General features: G+C 43.9%; 1 protein-coding gene across 1 annotated transcript in view; it reads right to left on the bottom strand.

Annotated features, from left to right (window-relative positions):
• LOC132832484 (RNA-binding E3 ubiquitin-protein ligase MEX3C) overlaps positions 1 to 18,897 on the bottom strand; it is a 43,258-nt gene extending 24,361 nt beyond the window's left edge. The window contains exon 1 of the mRNA XM_060850575.1: positions 18,127 to 18,897. Within this exon, the coding sequence (XP_060706558.1) occupies positions 18,127 to 18,700 (574 nt within the window). The 5' untranslated portion in view covers positions 18,701 to 18,897. The remainder of the gene's footprint in view (positions 1 to 18,126) is intronic.
• Between the last annotated feature and the right edge of the window lie 215 nt (positions 18,898 to 19,112).

Below are 19,112 nucleotides of genomic sequence, written 5' to 3' on the forward strand. Positions count from 1 at the left end.
GAGATGTCAATAATTCTTTACCTCAGCGTTATGGAGAACAGATCATCTGACATGTTTGAGGTGGCACGGAAGAGGAGTTGAGGCATGGGGTAAATCAGCCATAACCTTTATTGAAAGATATGGCAGACTCAAGAAGCTAGATAGCCCATCATCACTTCTTGTTCTTATGTAACTGCATGCTCATTCTCAAAACAATAAATGAAAAAGATCCTTAATGCCACTATCATTTCTTGCTTGTCCCTAACTGCTTGAGATGATGAATCCACTGAAGTCTGAGTACCGCCATAGTTGGGATGGACGGAGGTCCAGTGAAAGGAATGGCAAGAGAGTTCCAAATAAGGACAGTGTGTAATTAGGCACAGAACTTGCAGTTGGTGATGAATAGTGCCAAGGAATGACATATCCAGCGTCTGGTATCTCCAAAAACTAACTAGCCCGCTGCTGTTACTTACAAATAGAAATCAAACTTTTTAATAGGATTGTTTACAGTCATGATTTCAGCAAGGAGCTCAAGAATGTAGGATTTGAAGCATGAAGGGAGAGAATAGAAATACAGAATAGCAAAATCATTATTGTAGGGGCAAGGTGGAAGCACTGGGCGGGAACTTGAATTGATTTGCTAGGAAACAAAATATTCCTTTCACAAGTCATTAAAAGCTTCACACTTGATGAAGGCAGAGCAGTGGATGTGATCTATATGGAGTTCAGTAAGGCATTTGACAACGTTCTGCATGGTGGAATAATTAGCAAAGTTAAATCCCATGGAAAAATACAAGGAGAACTAGCCAGATGTTGGTGGTGGAGGGTTCCTTTTCAGACTGGAAGCCTGTGACTAGCTGTGTACCACAAAGATTGGTGCTGGGCCCACTACTTTTTGTCATTTATATAATGAAACTGGATGTGAACATAGGAGGTATAGTAAGCTTGCAGATGATACCAAAATTGGTGGTGCAGTAACAACCAAGTTACAATACTGTACCACTGAATGTTTTGCTTAGATGTAGGTAGGAATGGGATGACATTAGGGAGTGCTGCTGAATAAAGAAACATTGGAGTGCAGGTTCATAGTTCCTTGAAGATGGAGTAGCAGGTAAACAGGATAGTGAAGGCAGCATTTGGTATACTTGTCTTTATTGGTCAGTGCATGGAGCGTAAGAGTTGGGTGGTTATGTTGTGGCTCTATAGCACATTGGTTCGGCTACTTTTGGAATGCTGCATTTAATTCTGGTCTCCCTTCTACAGGAAGGATGTTGTGAAACTTGAAAAGGTTCAGAAAAGATTTACAAGGACATTACCAGGGTTGGAGGATGAGAGCTATAGGGAGAGGCTGAATAGGCTGGGGCTATTTTCCCTGGAGGGTCAGAGGCTGAGGGGTGATCTTATAAGAGGTTTATAAAATCATGAGGGACATGAATAGGGTGAATACCTAAGCTCTCTTGACCTTAGGGTAGGGGAGCCCAAAACTAGCGGTTTAGGGTGAGAGGGGAAAGATTTAAAGGGAACTAAGTAGTAACTTTTTCAGGCAGAGAGTGGTGCATGTGTGAAATGAGCTAAGAGAGGAAATGGAGGAGGTTGGTACAGTTACAACATTTATAAGGCATCTGGATGGGTAACGTGAATAAGGGTTTATAGCGATATGGGCCAAACGCTGATAAATGGGATTAGGTTAGGTTAGGATATCTGGTCAGCACGGACAATTTTGACCAAAAGGTCTGTTTCTACACTGCATCTCTCTATGACTCAAGGTCATAAACTTTATAGGATGCAGAGTGAATGTTCAGCAATCCAACAGGCAGTTGCTTTGAGCATCTGTGGTACAACTATTTAACTTACAGTCCCAAGTCCCTCAATGATTTTTGGCTGGGGAATTGCTTTGCATAGTCAGAACTGGTTTTGCCACAGCAATTTCCAGTCCCTGACTCAAAATGGACCGGTCTGTTGGTTTTGTCTCTTTTCAACGTAGTAGCAGTTGATTCAACTGAGTGGCTTGCTAAGCCAATTAGGAGAATATTTCATAGTCAACAACACTGCTGTCAGTCTGCAGACACCAACTCATAAGCACAGATTTTTATACATCAAGTGGACAAGTGAAACAGATGGGTTCTTCCACCTCAACCATTGCTGCTCAGTAACTATTATTGCAGAATGAAGCTTTTATTCCAGACATTGTTTCAATTTAAATTCCACAAGCTACTGTGCTGAGATTTGCATAAGTTCTCCCACAGGATTAAATGAAGCCTCTGGACCAGCCATATACATACTATGGCAAAGACTAGGTAAGAGAAGTCATGAATTAAAAAAAAATTAATTTGCCCCATTTTCCCCAGTGCCTGTGTATTCACATGGCACACATCAGGAGTGTGATGGAATACAGTCCAGTTGCCTCAAGTGGTGTAGTGCCAACAAATTTGACACTACCCAGGCCAAATCAGCCTGTTGACTGCCACTTCACCAAACACCTTGTTCACTTCCTGCACCAGAGTGGCAGCTAGAAACACCATCTGTAAGATACATTTTAGCAACTTATCATGGTTTGTTCAAAAACACCAGCTGGGGAACAAAGGCTGCAAATTTCACCTCCAAGTTATACACCATCTTGAAAATATACTATTAAAGGCACTGTTGCTGGGTCAAAACGGAAGACAGAACTGCACTGGTGCAAGAATGCAGCTAATCGCCACTTTCCAAAGAACAATTCTGGTCTAGCTAGAGATATCTATACAGAGTCCGAGTTATACAACATGAAAACAGACCGTCTGACCCAACTCATCCATGCCACCGAGATATTCTAAACTGATCTTGTCCCATTTGCCAGCATAGGCTCATATCCTTCCAAATCCTTCCTATTCATGTACCCACCCAGATGCTTTGTAAATGTCATAATGGTACCTGCCTCCACCACTTTCTTTAGCAGCTCATTCCATACACACACCACCCTCTACGTGAAAACATTGCTCCTTAGGTCCCTTTTATATCTTTGCCCTTTAGTTTTGGACTTCCCACCCCAGGGAAAAGATCTTGTCTATTTACCCTATCCATGCCTCTATGATTTTATAAACCTCTAAAAAAGGTCACACACCCCCGCCCCCAGTCTCCAATGCTCCAGAGAAAACAGTCCTAGCCTATTCAGTCTCTGTCCAATGCTAAAATCCTCGAACTATGGCAACATTGTTGTAAATCTTTCCTGAACCCTTTCAGTTTCACAACATCCTTCTATGGCAGAGAGACCAGAATTGAATGCAGTTTCTAAAAGTAACCTAATCAACGTCCTATACAGCTATAACATGGCATCTTAACCCCTACACAAAACACTGACGAACCAAGGCAAGCAGGCCAAACGTCTTCTTCACCACTCTGTCTACCTGTGACTTCATCTTCAAGGAACTATGCACTTGCACCCTTAGGTTTCTTCATTTGGCAAACTGCCCCAGGACCATACCATTAAATGTACAAGTCCTGCCCAAATTTGCCTTACCAAAATGCAATACCTCACATTTATCTAAATTAAACTTCATCTGTTACTCCTCAGCCCACTGGACCATCTGATCAAGGTCTTGTTGTACTGAGATAACCTCCTTCATTGTCCACTACACCACGAATGGTGGTATCATCTGCAAACTTATTAATCATGTGTCCTATTTGACAAAATCTTGTGAAACGATTTAAAACAATCCACTGGTATTGTAATACCTACCTCTTGAAGCCACTTGAATCATTCAGACCGTAGTACCTAGTGGGCAACTTTAGAAAGTTAAGAATCACACTGTGATGGGACCACATTCATATGGGCAAGGGTAGATTTTATTTTGTTAAATTGCTTAAAGTATATATTAGTTGGATGCTTTCAGTGGTTACTTTTACAAACGAGGTTAAGGGAAACACATCAAGCTCTGCAATGATGACAAAATTTAAACACATTCTCAAAATAAATCCTGCAACCAAAACATTTGCGTACCATCCCTACGCTAATTTTGTTATGTTAAATGGCCAAATCAAAATTTGTAGATCAATTATTATAACCAATACTTATGAACCCTATGTTACCAGATTTCCTGAAAGTCATAACAGTTATAATGCCTAACCATGCAAAACAATGCAGTACAGTAAAGTCACCCCATAGTCCCACAAGGCTGCACTCTCATGAGAAAGAGATGACTCGTCCTGACTTTACGCCCACACCTCACGAAACTTGGCACAATCTAGGACAGAGCAGTCTGATGATTGACACATCATTTGCAATATCCACTCCCTCCACAACTGATGCTCAGTAGCAACATATTAAATATGATGGCAGAGTAGAATGCTCCAGCCTGAGCTCATCCATTCCTCTTCTATTTGGTCCCTTGAGTTTTTCCCCTCCCTTGTCTTTTTGCTGATCAGTCTGGAGTGAATTGGGGATGGTAGCCAGCTGGCCCAGAGCAAAGATGGCTACTGGTTGGGAATGGGTGGAGCGTGATCAGACTACGTGTAAGCCCCTGTAGAAAGACTGTACTGTATCTTTTTGTCTTATTTCCTAACTTATACAGTACTGGGTATAACTATAGTGTATCATTTTTTGTACCCAAGATTTGTACTGAGGCACTTTGCACCCATGTTGGTGACATAGTACACATTCCACTGTACTCCTGATTTTTTTTGTAACAGGAATACGTGACAATAAACCTAATTCTAATTCAGCAATGTGTACTATCTAGAAGATGCAGTGCAGAATTTCAAAAGATCCCTAGACAGCACCTTTCAAACCCAGAACTTCTTACATCTAGAAGGACAAAGACAGCAAGTGGGAAGACCACCATCTGCAAATTTGCCTCCAGGCCATTCACCATTCTGACTTGGAAATATAATCGCTGTTCCTTCAATGTCACTTGTTCAAAATCCTGAAATTCCCGTCCCAAGGCCATTGTATATTTATCTACACCACATGGACTGCAGCAGTTCAAGGCAGCAGCTCAGTACCACTTTCAAGGGCAACTAGAGAACTGGCAATGACCAGCCAGCAACAAGTGAATAGACACAGCAAACTTGGCTGGCATGGGAACTGAACCTGTGCTGTTGGCATCACTGTCACAAAGCAGCTGACTAACCCCTGGAACAGAATGTATATACAATAAAGGGTTAAGGAATAGAAAATAGAAAAGGAAATAGCACTGTTTTGATAAAGAATAAAACTTGTTTTTCTATGTAGACTAATAGATGCATAAAAACAGCAATTGAGTACTTTGGTTAATGTTCCCTACAAATAATGGTGAACTGCTGCTGCTTGCCCATTCACAATTATTTTTATTTATTTCCTAGATAGATTCAAACTTGACAGTATAGGTGAAAAATAACCAAGGACATTTAGAAAACTAGAAACACAAGTCAGGCAATATTTTTGGAGGAAGAAGTCAATTTAGTTGATATTTCATTCAGTTAATAGACTTAAATCTCTCATTAAGTGTGCCAACCCAGATCACTAAATAATCAGATCAACTTTCAGGAAATTTGCGTATCTAAGTGACAGAAGCAACTTTTGAACCTCAGTAGTTTGCACATAATAAACTATTGGTTACTTTTAACACCACAACAGATTTCAGGATAAGCTAGATCACCAGTTAGCATTAGCGATCCTCTGAGATAGGAGTTGGTCACTATTGAGAAAGGACAACCTGGACCACTAATTGAAACATTTAAAAATTGGTCAAAAGAATAGAGCTTGAAGGAATATCAAAGTAAAAAGATCAAATAAAAAATATTCCAAGATCAGGGTCTAGGCAGCAAACGGTACAGCTGTCAAAGCTGGAATGAAGAAATGTGAGAGAGAATTCTTACACTAATTGGCAGGTTAAATTATGTTAAATTCCCAGTAAGCACAGAGATGCATGAATCTGGCTGGGAGGAGTCAGACAAGCTGCATGCAGACTCAAAAAACAATAATTTGGAAACTGATATCATCAGTGTGACAAGCTTCAGTTATTAAATATATTCACAGTCTTGATTCTATTAATTTTTATACGTAGACACGTTTTAGCAGAGTACAACAGTAGCATTAAAGTCAATGCTGCTGACTGAACGACAACACAATTCAGTTTTATAGAGCTACGAACTGCAAGTTCCAGTCATAATCTCTTTCAATGAGAAACAGTGCATTCAGATTAACGTGCATAAATATACAAACATTCTCTGAACTGTTCCAAACATTTGCCACATTTTGTTCCATTTCCTCTAACAACCGATATTCACAATGGCAATAGTGCCAATCTCCCTATTGCTCCTGAGAGGGGGAGGTACAGAAACAAAGAACAAAACCATTTACTAAACCAAGGAATAATAAACCACAAGCATGATTTTTAACAGATTTTAACACAAACAGCATAATTCTGGCACCTGATTGAGGGAGATATACTGCAACCCAAGATTTCCTGAACATGATCAGCACCAAAACAGGAAATCAGGAACCAAGTATAACAATACATTTTTGGGAATAAAAGGAAGAACACATTACTTGTCAGTTAGAACAGACTGTTCACACATACTAACAAAAGGATGAGGCAACCATGGCTCACGTCAGGGACAGCAGAAAAGCAAAATAAAAAAAGGATAAAATGTGAAGATTAGTGGGAAGCCAGAGGATTGGGAAGCCTTTAAAAACCAGAGGACTATAAAAAGTAATAGAGAGAGTGAGATGATGAAATAGAGGGTAAGCTTGCTAGTAATATTAAAGACTGCAAGGAGTTATTTTAGATATATAAAAGAGACGCAAGAGTGGACATTGGACTGCTAGAAAATGAGGCTGTAGTAATGGGCGGGGTGAGGAGAGGCGAGACAAAGACGAGATTTCTGAAGTATATGATCTCAATAGGTACTTTGCATCAGTCTTCATGGTGGATGACACCATCAGCATACCAGAGCTTCAAGACAGTGTAAAGGGGCAGATGTAAGAGTGACAGCCATCACTAAGATGACAGGGGAAGCAGAAAGGCTTGAAGGTGGATAAATTATCTCAACCAGATGGACAATACTCCAGGATTTTGAAGGAGATTGCAGAGAAGATTGTATAGACATTGGTAGTGATCTTTCAGGAATTACTGGAATCAGGAACATCATGGTGGCTCAGTGATTAGCACTGCTGCCTCAGCCCCAGGGACCTGGGTTTGATAGCACCCTCAAGCAAATGTCTGTGGATTTTGCACATTCTCCCAATATCTGCATGGGTTTCCTCTAGGTCTTCTGGCTTCCTCCTACAGTCTAAATATGCACAAGTTAGGTGCATTAGCCATGCTAAACATGGCCTGGTTCCACATGGTAGGAATACCATGATCTTAAAGGGGTCCCAAAGAATGGAAAATGGCTCACGTAATACCTCTGATTAAAATACAGGGAGGCAGAACATGGAAATTACAGGTCAGCTAAGTTGACCTCAGTCATTGGCAAGATGGGTCCATTATTAATAGGATGACCATGCGGAGAATTTTAAAGTGCTTGGTAAAATAAGGCCAAGTCATCAAGAGGAGTTCCGCGTGACAAATCTGAGCAAGTTGGACAAAGGAGAGCTACTGGTCATCAATCTACTTGGATTTCCTGAAGGTCTTTGCTGCATCTGAGGTTGTTAAATAAGGTGAGTCCATTGTTAGGGGCAAGGCACTTGCACTGATAGACGATTGTCTTGTGCCAATCAGCTAAAGTTGGAATAAAGGGGTCTTAGCTAAAAATGTGTTGCTGGAAAAGCGCAGCAGGTCAGGCAGCATCCAAGGAACAGAAAATTCGACGTTTTGGGCATAAGCCCTTCTTCAGGAATTTTAACCTCCTGCGAATCCTCTTGCAAGGATGCCTTCCTTGAAGAAGCTCGATTTTAACATAAAAGAGGTCTTATTCAGGATGGCAGCCAGGGACTAGTACAGTTATACAGTGATTAGTGTTGGGACCACAACTGTTCATGTTATACATTAATGATCTGGATGAAGGAATTAAGGGCATTGCTACAGATAACAAAAAAAAAGGATAGGTGGAGGGACAGGGAGGTTCTAGAAGGACTGGATAAGCTAGGAGAGTACACAAAGTAGCAGATGGAATATATTATGGGAAAGTGAGGTTGTGCACATTAGTAAGAAGTGTCTCAGAGCAAAGGGATGACCCTTTAAAATGGAGGAGATGAGATGATGAGGAGAACTGCTTCACAGAGGGCGGTGACTCTGCAGAATTCATTACCATGGAAGGCTGTAGAGGCCATGTCATGGATTATCTTAAAGAAACAATAGACAGGGTCTTGATTAGTAAAGGGATCAAAGGTAATGCGGAGAAGGCAAAAGAATGGGGTTGAGAATTGTATTAAACAATTAAATGGCAAAGCAGACTCTATGGAGCAAATGCCTAATTCTAATCCGACATCTTGTAGCTGTTGAACTCTTATCAGAGCACTTCATCATGATGTTGAGACTTTATTGCATATAACCTATGCCTCTATTGATTGCAGTATTATTCCCATTAAACAATGCATTAAAAGGCAGCTACTTGAAATGATGTCATTTGCCAGATTCCCATGAGAGACAGGCTCTTAATGATTGTCTCCAGTGGAAGAAGCCAGTTTGTTAAATGAAGATACATGTAAATACTTCATCCTTCCAAATGGACTAGTAGACAAGGATAATAGCAATGTGTCCAAAAAGGAAAAAAATTCAAAGTCAATAAGTTATACAATTTACCAAGGATGGGTTGCTATTCCCCAAAAGCAATGAAACAGAAAGCTCATGTTGATAATTTAAAAACATCCAACCATTGTTCCAAATCAAACCTCAGCCCAGACATGGACAATCAAAAGGCTCAAGAGCAACCACAAATGCCCTCAACCTCAAAATTCACATTTGACAAATAGATGGCAACAGAGAGCCAAACAACTAGTATTTATACAGCACATTTGGTGTTGAAAAACATCTAGGTTCCTTTCTAAAATGGTTATCAATGGGAAACCCTTCAGTGACTGAAGTCATTCTAGAACATAGAACAAAGAACAATACAGCGCAGAACTGGTCCTTTGGCCCTCGATGTTGCGTTGACTTGTGAACTATTCTCAGCTCATCCCCCTACACTATCCCAAAATCATCCACATGCTTATCTAAGGATTGTTTAAATCTTCCTGCTGAGTTGACGACATTGGCAGGCAGGGCATTCCACGCCCTGACCACTCTCTGCATAAAGAACCAGCCTCAGACATCTGTCTTATCACCCTTCAATTTGTAGTTATACCGCTTGTACACGCTGACATCATCATGCTAGGAAAAAGACTTTCACTGTCTACCCTATCTAATCCTCTGATCATCCTGTATGTCTCTATCAAATCCCCTCTGAGCCTTCTTCTTTCCAATGAGAACAGACCCAAGTGTCTCAGTCTTTCCTCATAAGACCTTCCCTCCAGACCAGGCAACATCCTGATAAATCTCCTCGGCACCTTTTTCAATGCTTCCACATCCTTCCTGAAACATGGGGACCAGAACTGTACACAATATTGCAAGTGTGGCCACACCAGCGTTTTGTATAGTCGCAGCATGATATCGTGGCTCCGGAACTCAATCCCTCTATGAATGAAACCTAACACTGTATACCTTCTTAATAGCACTATTCACTTTCAGGGATTTCAACTTTCTGACCTAGATGATATTTATGCATTACCAGAGAGCAATTATTGCAGAAGTATGAAGACATTACTTTAGAAAACATTTCTTCAATTGCTCTATCGATGATCGTTTTTACAGCAGCAAGAGAAGGCACACATGGAATATTTGATAGTTTGGCTCCATTTACAATTCATTGAGGAATTTATTAGCTTAGGACTTCATGCTGCCTTTAAATGTAGTAAAAAATGAGGTCTGCAGATGCTGGAGATCACAGCTGCAAATGTGTTGCTGGTCAAAGCACAGCAGGCCAGGCAGCATCTCAGGAATAGAGAATTCGACGTTTCGAGCATAAGCCCTTCATCAGGAATAAGAGAGAGAGAGAGCCAAGCAGGCTAAGATAAAGGGTAGGGAGGAGGGACTAGGGGGAGGGGCGATGGAGGTGGGATAGGTGGAAGGAGGTCAAGGTGAGGGTGATAGGCCGGAGTGGGGTGGGGGCGGAGAGGTCAGGAAGAGGATTGCAGGTTAGGAGGGCGGTGCTGAGTTGAGGGAACCGACTGAGACAAGGTGGGGGGAGGGGAAATGAGGAAACTGGAGAAATCTGAATTCATACCTTGTGGTTGAAGGGTTCCCAGGCGGAAGATGAGGCGCTCCTCCTCCAGCCGTCGTGTTGTTGTGTTCTGCCGGTGGAGGAGTCCAAGGACCTGCATGTCCTCGGTGGAGTGGGAGGGAGAGTTAAAGTGTTGAGCCACGGGGTGATTGGGTTGGTTGGTTCGGGCGGCCCGGAGGTGTTCTCTGAAGCGTTCCGCAAGTAAGCGGCCTGTCTCCCCAATATAGAGGAGGCCACATCGGGTGCAGCGGATGCAATAGATGATGTGTGTGGAGGTACAGGTGAACTTGTGGCGGATATGGAAGGATCCCTTGGGGCCTTGGAGGGAAGTGAGTGTGGAGGTGTGGGCGCAAGTTTTACATTTCCTGCGGTTGCAGGGGAAGGTGCCGGGGGTGGAGGTTGGGTTGGTGGGGGGTGTGGATCTGACGAGGGAGTCACGAAGGGAGTGGTCCTTGCGGAACGCTGATAGGGGAGGGGAGGGAAATATATCCTTGGTGGTGGGGTCCGTTTGGAGGTGGCGGAAATGGCGGCGGATGATACGTTGTATGCGGAGGTTGGTGGGGTGGTAGGTGAGAACCAGTGGGGTTCTGTCTTGGTGGCGGTTGGAGGAGCGGGGCTCAAGGGCGGAGGAGCGGGAAGTGGAGGAGATGCGGTGGAGGGCATCGTCGATCACGTCTGGGGGGAATCTGCGGTCCTTGAAGAAGGAGGCCATCTGGGCTGTGCGGTGTTGGAATTGGTCCCCCTGGGAGCAGATGCGGCGGAGACGAAGGAATTGGGAGTATGGGATGGCGTTTTTACAGGGGGCAGGGTGGGAGGAGGTGTAGTCCAGGTAGCTGTGGGAGTCAGTCGGTTTATAATAGATGTCTGTGTTGAGTCGGTCGCCCGAGATAGAAATGGAGAGGTCTAGGAAGGGGAGGGAGGAGTCTGAGATGGTCCAGGTGAATTTCAGGTCGGGATGGAAGGTGTTTTTAGATTAGATTAGACTTACAGTGTGGAAACAGGCCCTTCGGCCCAACAAGTCCACACCGACCCGCCGAAGCGAAACCCACCCATACCCCTACATTTACCCCTTACCTAACACTACGGGCAATTTAACATGGCCAATTCACCTGACCCGCACATCTTTGGACTGTGGGAGGAAACCGGAGCACCCGGAGGAAACCCACGCAGACACGGGGAGAACGTGCAAACTCCACACAGTCAGTCACCTGAGTCGGGAATTGAACCCGGGTCTCAGGTGCTGTGAGGCAGCAGTGCTAACCACTGTGCCACCGTGCCGCCCATATTAGTAAAGTTGATGAACTGTTCAACCTCCTCGTGGGAGCACGAGGCAGCGCCGATACAGTCATCGATGTAGCGGAGGAAAAGGTGGGGGGTGGTGCCAGTGTAGTTGCGGAAGATGGACTGTTCCACATATCCTACGAAGAGGCAGGCATAGCTGGGGCCCATGCGGGTGCCCATGGCAACTCCTTTAGTTTGGAGGAAGTGGGAGGATTGAAAAGAGAAGTTATTCAGGGTGAGGACCAGTTCAGTCAGTCGAAGGAGGGTGTCAGTGGAAGGGTACTGGTTGGTGCGGCGGGAAAGGAAGAAGCGGAGGGCTTTGAGTCCTTCGTGATGGGGGATGGAGGTGTACAGGGACTGGATGTCCATAGTGAAAATAAGGCGTTGGGGACCGGGGAAGCGAAAATCCTGGAGGAGGTGGAGGGCGTGGGTGGTGTCCCGAACGTAGGTGGGGAGTTCTTGGACTAAAGGGGACAGGACCGTGTCGAGGTATTGGGAGATGAGTTCGGTGGGGCAGGAGCAGGCTGAGACAATGGGTCGGCCGGGGCAGGCAGGTTTGTGGATTTTGGGCAGGAGGTAGAAACGGGCGGTGCGGGGTTGTGGGACTATGAGGTTGGAGGCGGTGGATGGGAGATCCCCTGAGGTGATGAGGTCCTGGATGGTCTGGGAGATGATGGTTTGGTGGTGGGAGGTGGGGTCGTGGTCAAGGGGGCGATAAGAGGAGGCGTCCGCGAGCTGGCGTTTGGCTTCAGCGGTATACAGGTCAGTGCGCCATACAACCACCGCGCCTCCCTTGTCTGCGGGTTTGATGGTGAGGTTAAAACATCCCAAGCTGAAAAATGCGTTTCTGGAAAAGCGCAGGTGGTCAGGCAGCATCCAAGGAGCAGGAGAATCGATGTTTCGGGCAGAAGCCCTTCTTCAGGAAACGTCGATTCTCCTGCTCCTTGGATGCTGCCTGACCTGCTGCACTTTTCCAGCAACACATTTTTCAGCTCTGATCTCCAGCATCTGCAGTCCTCACTTTCTCCTAAAACATCCCAAGGCAAATCACAGATGGAAACAAACAAAACTTGGAACCATGTCTTAAAATGAGAATTGGATTGTCAAAGGCTTAGCCCAGGGAGGAATCAGCCATTCAGTCCAAGCCCCCATTCAAATGGATCACAGCAGATTTGTTTTCCTCAATGCCACTTTCATCAATGTTGTTATTCTCTAGAAATCTATTGCTTTGTGTCTTGAACATCCTCTTGGGTTAGAAAATTCCTAAGACTAATTATGCTTCAAATCTTAAAGTGAACTATCCCTTATGCTGATATTTACCATCTGGTTTTAGACTTAGCAGACAGGTGAAACCTCTTAACTGCCTATAACCATCTCCCACGCACCCAGTTATATTCTGCAAGAGTTTACTGTAAAGTCACATTTCCTAGATCCCAAGTATCCAGAATTTCCCTTTGAATCTTAAGATACTGCTTACGTGAGAATTTTGGATTCTTGGCATCTGGATATCAGGGGTTTTATTGATAGTAACTATTGGTTCATATACTTAAAGAAAAGAAATACTGGTATTTATGAGCATGCCTGACTACTCATTTTAAGACACACTTTCATCTTATAGCAGTAACAAGTTGAGTTCTCCCAAATGGCACCAGTATTTCTCATGGGACCAGCAGATTCAACTAACTGACATCCTCCACTCCCTGTGCATACCGGATACTCGAAGATTACTGTAAGTTTTAATGACAGTGTCCCTTGTTCTTTCAGACTCTTGACAAGAGATCCAGTATCCTAAAAAATAAATGATCCTATCATTGCAGGAATGAATCTGGCAAACCTCCATTGTGCTCCCTTCACAGGAGCTAGTCTACATCACCCTGCCTAGGTATGCCATGACACTCCTCTGGAGGTGATATGGCCTAGTGATAGAGACATTATCCAGAGCCTCCTATGGCAAGTATATCCTTCCTTAGATGAAGAGGACAAAAACTGTCTACAATACTTCAGGTGAGCTCTCACCAAGGCTCTATACAATTACTGCAAGTCATCTTTACGTTTATACTCAAATCCCCCTTCAACGAAGACCGAAACATTACAACATCAGCATTCCAGCTTTTTTGACTCATTGACAAGGACAGCAAGATCCCTTTGGACAGTCACATTTCTCAAACTCTCACTTTAAAAAAAGCATTCTGCATCTGTTTTTGTTTAAAGAAATGAAAACATTCACTACTGTAACCAAAGCACTCAGCCTATCCAAGTTCCTTTGGAGCCTCAACTCAGGTTCCCACCCAACTATGGGTATCAAAAAATTTGGAAATATTACAAACTGGTCCCCATATTCAAACTATTCATATGGATTACAAACAGTTGTGAACCTAGCACTAATCCATGGTACCCCAAACAGTAATAGCCTGCCACCCTGAAAACAGGCCCATTTGTTCCTACACAGAGATAGGCAATAATAATACATTAAAAGCAAATTAAAACCAATGTGCTGATTACAAACTTACAACTGATGCAACAACCCTCAGCCAACAGTATTAAAATTACTAATCCGCTTATCCACATAGGGAAACAATCACATTTCTTCCACACCAATACTAACAATTCCCCATTTCTATTTTACATAAAATACCCAATTATGAAGAGTTATTTCTTCTGGAATTATTTTCAAACCGAGAAAATAAGACACCCGCAGAAGGTAGAGTTTTTGCCTCCAATTTCTCCCTTTATATGATACTTGACATATCAACGCCCAGCCAATTAAGCAAGTTGCTGTCCAACAACCAGCATTCTACATCCATCATATGAGTGCTTTAGAATCTGTTCAGTCATTAATATTTAACACTTTCTAGGATAAAAATGGGTATAGTGCCAATCAAGCAGGCTGCTTTGTCCTTTAGTCTGCCACCAGACATTAGATTACTTACAGTGTGGAAACAGGCCCTTCGGCCCAACAAGTCCACACCGACCCGCCGAAGCGCAACCCACCCATACCCCGACATTTACCCCTTACCTAACACTACGGGCAATTTAGCATGGCCAATTCACCTGACCCGCACATCTTTGGACTGTGGGAGGAAACCGGAGCACCCGGAGGAAACCCACGCAGACACAGGGAGAACGTGCAAACTCCACACAGTCAGTCGCCTGAGGCGGGAATTGAACCCAGGTCTCTGGCGCTGTGAGGCAACCGTGCTAACCACTGTGCTACTGTGCCGCCCTACTTATTGCACTTCCTTTCCTTTTGGCCTTCTGCAAGGGCTGTACCTCCAAGACACCTAGTTCCCTCCCAACACCCCGCCCAACCCATCCCCCACAGAACGTTCCCCAGAAAATTGAAGGTATAACAATTGCCAGTTTCCTTTCTCCATTCTGTGTCCAAGGACCAAACACACATCCTAGGTGAAGCAGCCCTTTACTTGAACTCACTCAATCTATTCTATGCATTTGTTGCTCAAAATATGGTCTCCTCTAGACTGGGGAAACAAAGCGTAGACCAGGCAATGGCTTCGCAGAACACCTACATTCTGTCTGTAAAACAAAAAGACTCTGAGCTTCCAGTTTCAGGTTTGCTGCAGTGCTCCAGTGAAGCTTGGTGCTATTTTGAAGAATAGTACCTTCTTTTCACTCGGGAATCTTACAGCCTTCTGGACTCAATATGGAGTTCAACAATTTAAGACTTAAGGTACCCTCTCTCACGCCCTTCCTCCCCACCCCACACACCAGGTCTGTTGCTTACTCACACCTACTGCTTACCCTGTAAGCAAATTCCACTCAACGTTCTGCATAATAACTATCCTTCTAGCTACCATTAGTTCTGAAATGTCACTGGCCCTGAAACATTAACTGATTTCTCTTGCCAAGCACGAGCAGACCTGCTGAGCATTTCCAATCAATTTGTTTCTGTGATCCTTGTTAGTGTCAAACTTCTGGAGTTTTGGAGTGTTCATCCATTTATTATACTTCTAACTATTGCCTTGTAGATGGAGAATAGGCTCTGGGGAGTCAGGTGCTCGAGTTACTTGCTGCAATATTCCTAGACTTTGAGTTGCTCATGTGGTCAGTATTTAAATGGCTAGTCCAGTTGAGTTTCTGTTGATAGCAATTTCTGCAATCAAACATCCCCACTTTGGGCATTATGATGGAGGAAATGTCATTGATGTAGCAGCTGAAGATGGATGGGGCTTGGCCACTACCCTGAATATTTGGGGTGCAGCAATAGCGTCCCTCCCTCTGAGCTCAGAGACTTAAGCTCAAGTCCCATTGTTCCAGAGACATAATATCATCTAATCAACATGTTCAGAGATGTTATTCAAAGCTCCTAAGGAACTCCTGCAGAGATGTCCTGGTACTGATATAACTCTCCTCCGATGAGAACCTTACTCCTTTGGGCCAGGTATGACTCCAAGTAGAAAGTTTTTCCCCTGATCCCCTCTAACACCTGTTTTGCCAGGACTCCTGAATGCCACAGTGTCACATCACAAATGTGGCTTTTGTGTCAACTCTGTTGCACATGACATGAAGCAACCAAATAATGGGTTTAAACATGGCTAATATCATACCAGGGACAGGAGCTCAAAAATCAAGGTTCACAGAGCAGTGCAGTACTGATGGAGGGCTGCCCTGGCATTGTCATATTTCAGATAGTTAAAATGGAGGCATTCTCCGATAAATGCAAATGATCCAATGTCATTGGCGCGTAAACATGCAGAGGTCTTATCCCTAGTGTCCTTACCAATAATTCTCTCTCAAATCAACATCACAAAAACAGGCTAACTGGTTATTATCATACTGCTATATATGGAAACTTGGCACAGGCAAACTGACCAGCATATTTCATACAACAGTGGCCACATATTAAAATTATGTGATTGATGTAAAGCATCCTGAGACATATGATCATGAAAGGCACTATATCAACACCAGCAAGCTTTTAAAAATTAAATCAAAACATGAAATTTCAATTTATATGTAGATGGACCTCCTAGTAAGGGAGTTAATCACATTGTAAAATGTATCTGAATGAGATCTCCCAAATTAGAAGAACTTTTAATTTCTCTGACAAACAAAATTTTCCATATTCAATGGCATACAAGTTTCTATTGAATTGGAAACTTTGAACCTTGTTACAAACTTAAGCTGCAAATTTTCTTGTTACACATCAATCCATTTGGCTAGTTCTATTTACAAGTGGAATGAGTGGGAATGCAACAACGTATGAGGAAATACATGGTCAGTGTTGCAATGGACTACTAACCACAAAATGACTTTATTCATTGCTGTTTATAAATAAAAACTGTTTTTTTTAAGAAAACAACAATTGATTGGCAAATCTATGTTTGAAAGAACAAAGCATGGTGAATTGCATGAATTCCATCACTGTTTTATTTCAGGTTTTCAGGACCTGCAGTGTTTCTGTGCAGTGACTATATACACATTGAATCGTGATGGTTTGGCAAGATCAAGATTCTGGAGTACTGGAATTAGAGACAACAGTAGGTTATAATGAGTTTTATATATTCAATGCAGACATGCAAATTGTTAGCTATACCTATCAGTCCCATGTGGGTTGAAGACACTGCATGTAGTTCACACGGTTGATAAGTGTAGAGATACACTAAGAAACTATAATTGTGAAAATAATTGCTTGACACATTGACTTGTCAGGATACAGGAAATCAGGTAATTTCTGAGTCACTTGCCCTTTATTAAGGGAAGTATGAATGTTGAATACAAGTAAAAGACTAACACTTGTTAGTCAGAGGTTAGCAATAAAAAAAAAGTACACACCAAATGTAGGGAACAATTCCAAGTTAAAAAATGTCAAATTGTGCTCTCGACATCTTTGCAGTCAAAGTTTGGGGTCACAGATTTTCTTCTGATGTGGAGGATAAACCCACTGGCGTATGTTTTACAAAATTAGTGTGTTTCTTATCAAATCACTTCAAAACAGAAGCAGGTTACACAGCCTTACTGATCAAAATTTTATGAATAGTCAACAAATTCAAAAGAGACTCAATGGAATTTATATTTACACTCCTACTTGGCAGGGGATATTTTCATGATCACTGTATCCTTGGCATAACTTCTATTACATCCCACTCATTTATTGATACAGAAAACGTACACAAGTCTTTGGGTGCTTGCTTCGCTAGTTATCTGAACCATTTTCAGACCAACAGTGCGGCCAGCAAAGGACTTAAAACAACAAATAACTGGTACTATTTATTTTTAAAAAGATGCAGAGAAGGAGATTTAAACCTGAGTGAATCTCACTTGAAGAATACAGACAACTCAAAGAATGTTCAAACACTTGAAAGTGCTGCTGTTAAGAATCTAAAATATTAATCTTGTTCATGCATATAATGAAACCTGAAAAGGGAGCACGGAAAGAGAAAGCAAGGGTGGGGGGAAAGAGGAGAGTCAAGGAAACAAAGAGCGAAGGCATGGTAGGCGGAGAAAAGACAAAACAAGATGGGGAGGAGGGAGAAATGCAGTGAGAGTGATGATAATGTTGGAGAGAAAATAAAAGAAACGTTGAATGGAAACAGGAAACGTTGGATAGAAGGGTATATAGAGTGAAGCACAAAGATGGAGACAAGTGCAAGAACTGGCCTAGGGAGCTCGAGTTGCTCTTTTACTCACCTTGTCTGCCCACGATCTCGGCGACATGCTCGGAGCTGGGCACCGGCACACACTCGGTCATGTTGACACTCTTTTTTCGGGGTTGCTGCTGTTGCTGGAGCTGGATCTGCTCGGCCTCGAACAAAGCCAGGACTGAAGAAACCAGGGGCAGGCCGCCGCCGCCACCACCACCTCCTCCAGCGGCTACGGCGGCGGCGCCAGGAGCGGTGGCCGGGCAGGGACACGGGCCCGGCACTGCTCCTTGCTGACTTCCGCTCACCGGGCCCTGGAGGAGGAGCGGTGGCCCGGGCACGGCCAGCGGCTCGAGCCCGGGAACGGGAACGGGAACGGGTCCGGGCCCAGGCCCGGCGGTGGGGGAAGGTGGAGGAGGCGAGGAAGAAGCGTCTGATTCCAGGTTCCGGAGGTGCTGAGCCAGGGACACCGGCGGTGCAGGAGGAGGAGGTGGCGGCGGCGGCGGCAACGACAGCGGGGGCTCCTCCAGGCCGAAGACGGTGAGCTGCTCCATGGCGATGTGGAGAGGCCCAGAGTCGCCGTCGTCCCGCTCCATGTCTGTAAACACTGTACTACTCGGCATTGTTATAACGTTAACAGGGCAAGACTAACATTAAATATTTGTTCCTCATTAAATAATAAAGATTTTTGTTTTTTTTACGCCTTTTTAAAAAAAATAATTTTCTTTTCTACAAAAGCGCCAGCGCCCTGGATTTTTTTTTAGTTATTTCTTTTGTTCTTTCACTCCATCGTCGAGAAGAGCGAGGCCGCGCCCATTATTGCCGGGCGGCCGCTTCCGATTGGCTCAGCCCCGTCGGACACCCGCCCCTCGCGGCCCGCGTCCGCGTTCCGATTGGCTACGTCCGGGCAAAGTCTGGCCCGCCCCTCCCCATCCTGTCCAGTCAGGTTCGCCCCCTGCCCGCGCCCATCCCGATTGACCTGCGGTCCGTGCAGATCCATTGGCCGGACGAACCGACACTTATAAATCGGCGCCG

The sequence above is a fragment of the Hemiscyllium ocellatum genome, chromosome 1, assembly GCF_020745735.1.
Source record: "Hemiscyllium ocellatum isolate sHemOce1 chromosome 1, sHemOce1.pat.X.cur, whole genome shotgun sequence".
Lineage (NCBI taxonomy): Eukaryota > Metazoa > Chordata > Chondrichthyes > Orectolobiformes > Hemiscylliidae > Hemiscyllium > Hemiscyllium ocellatum.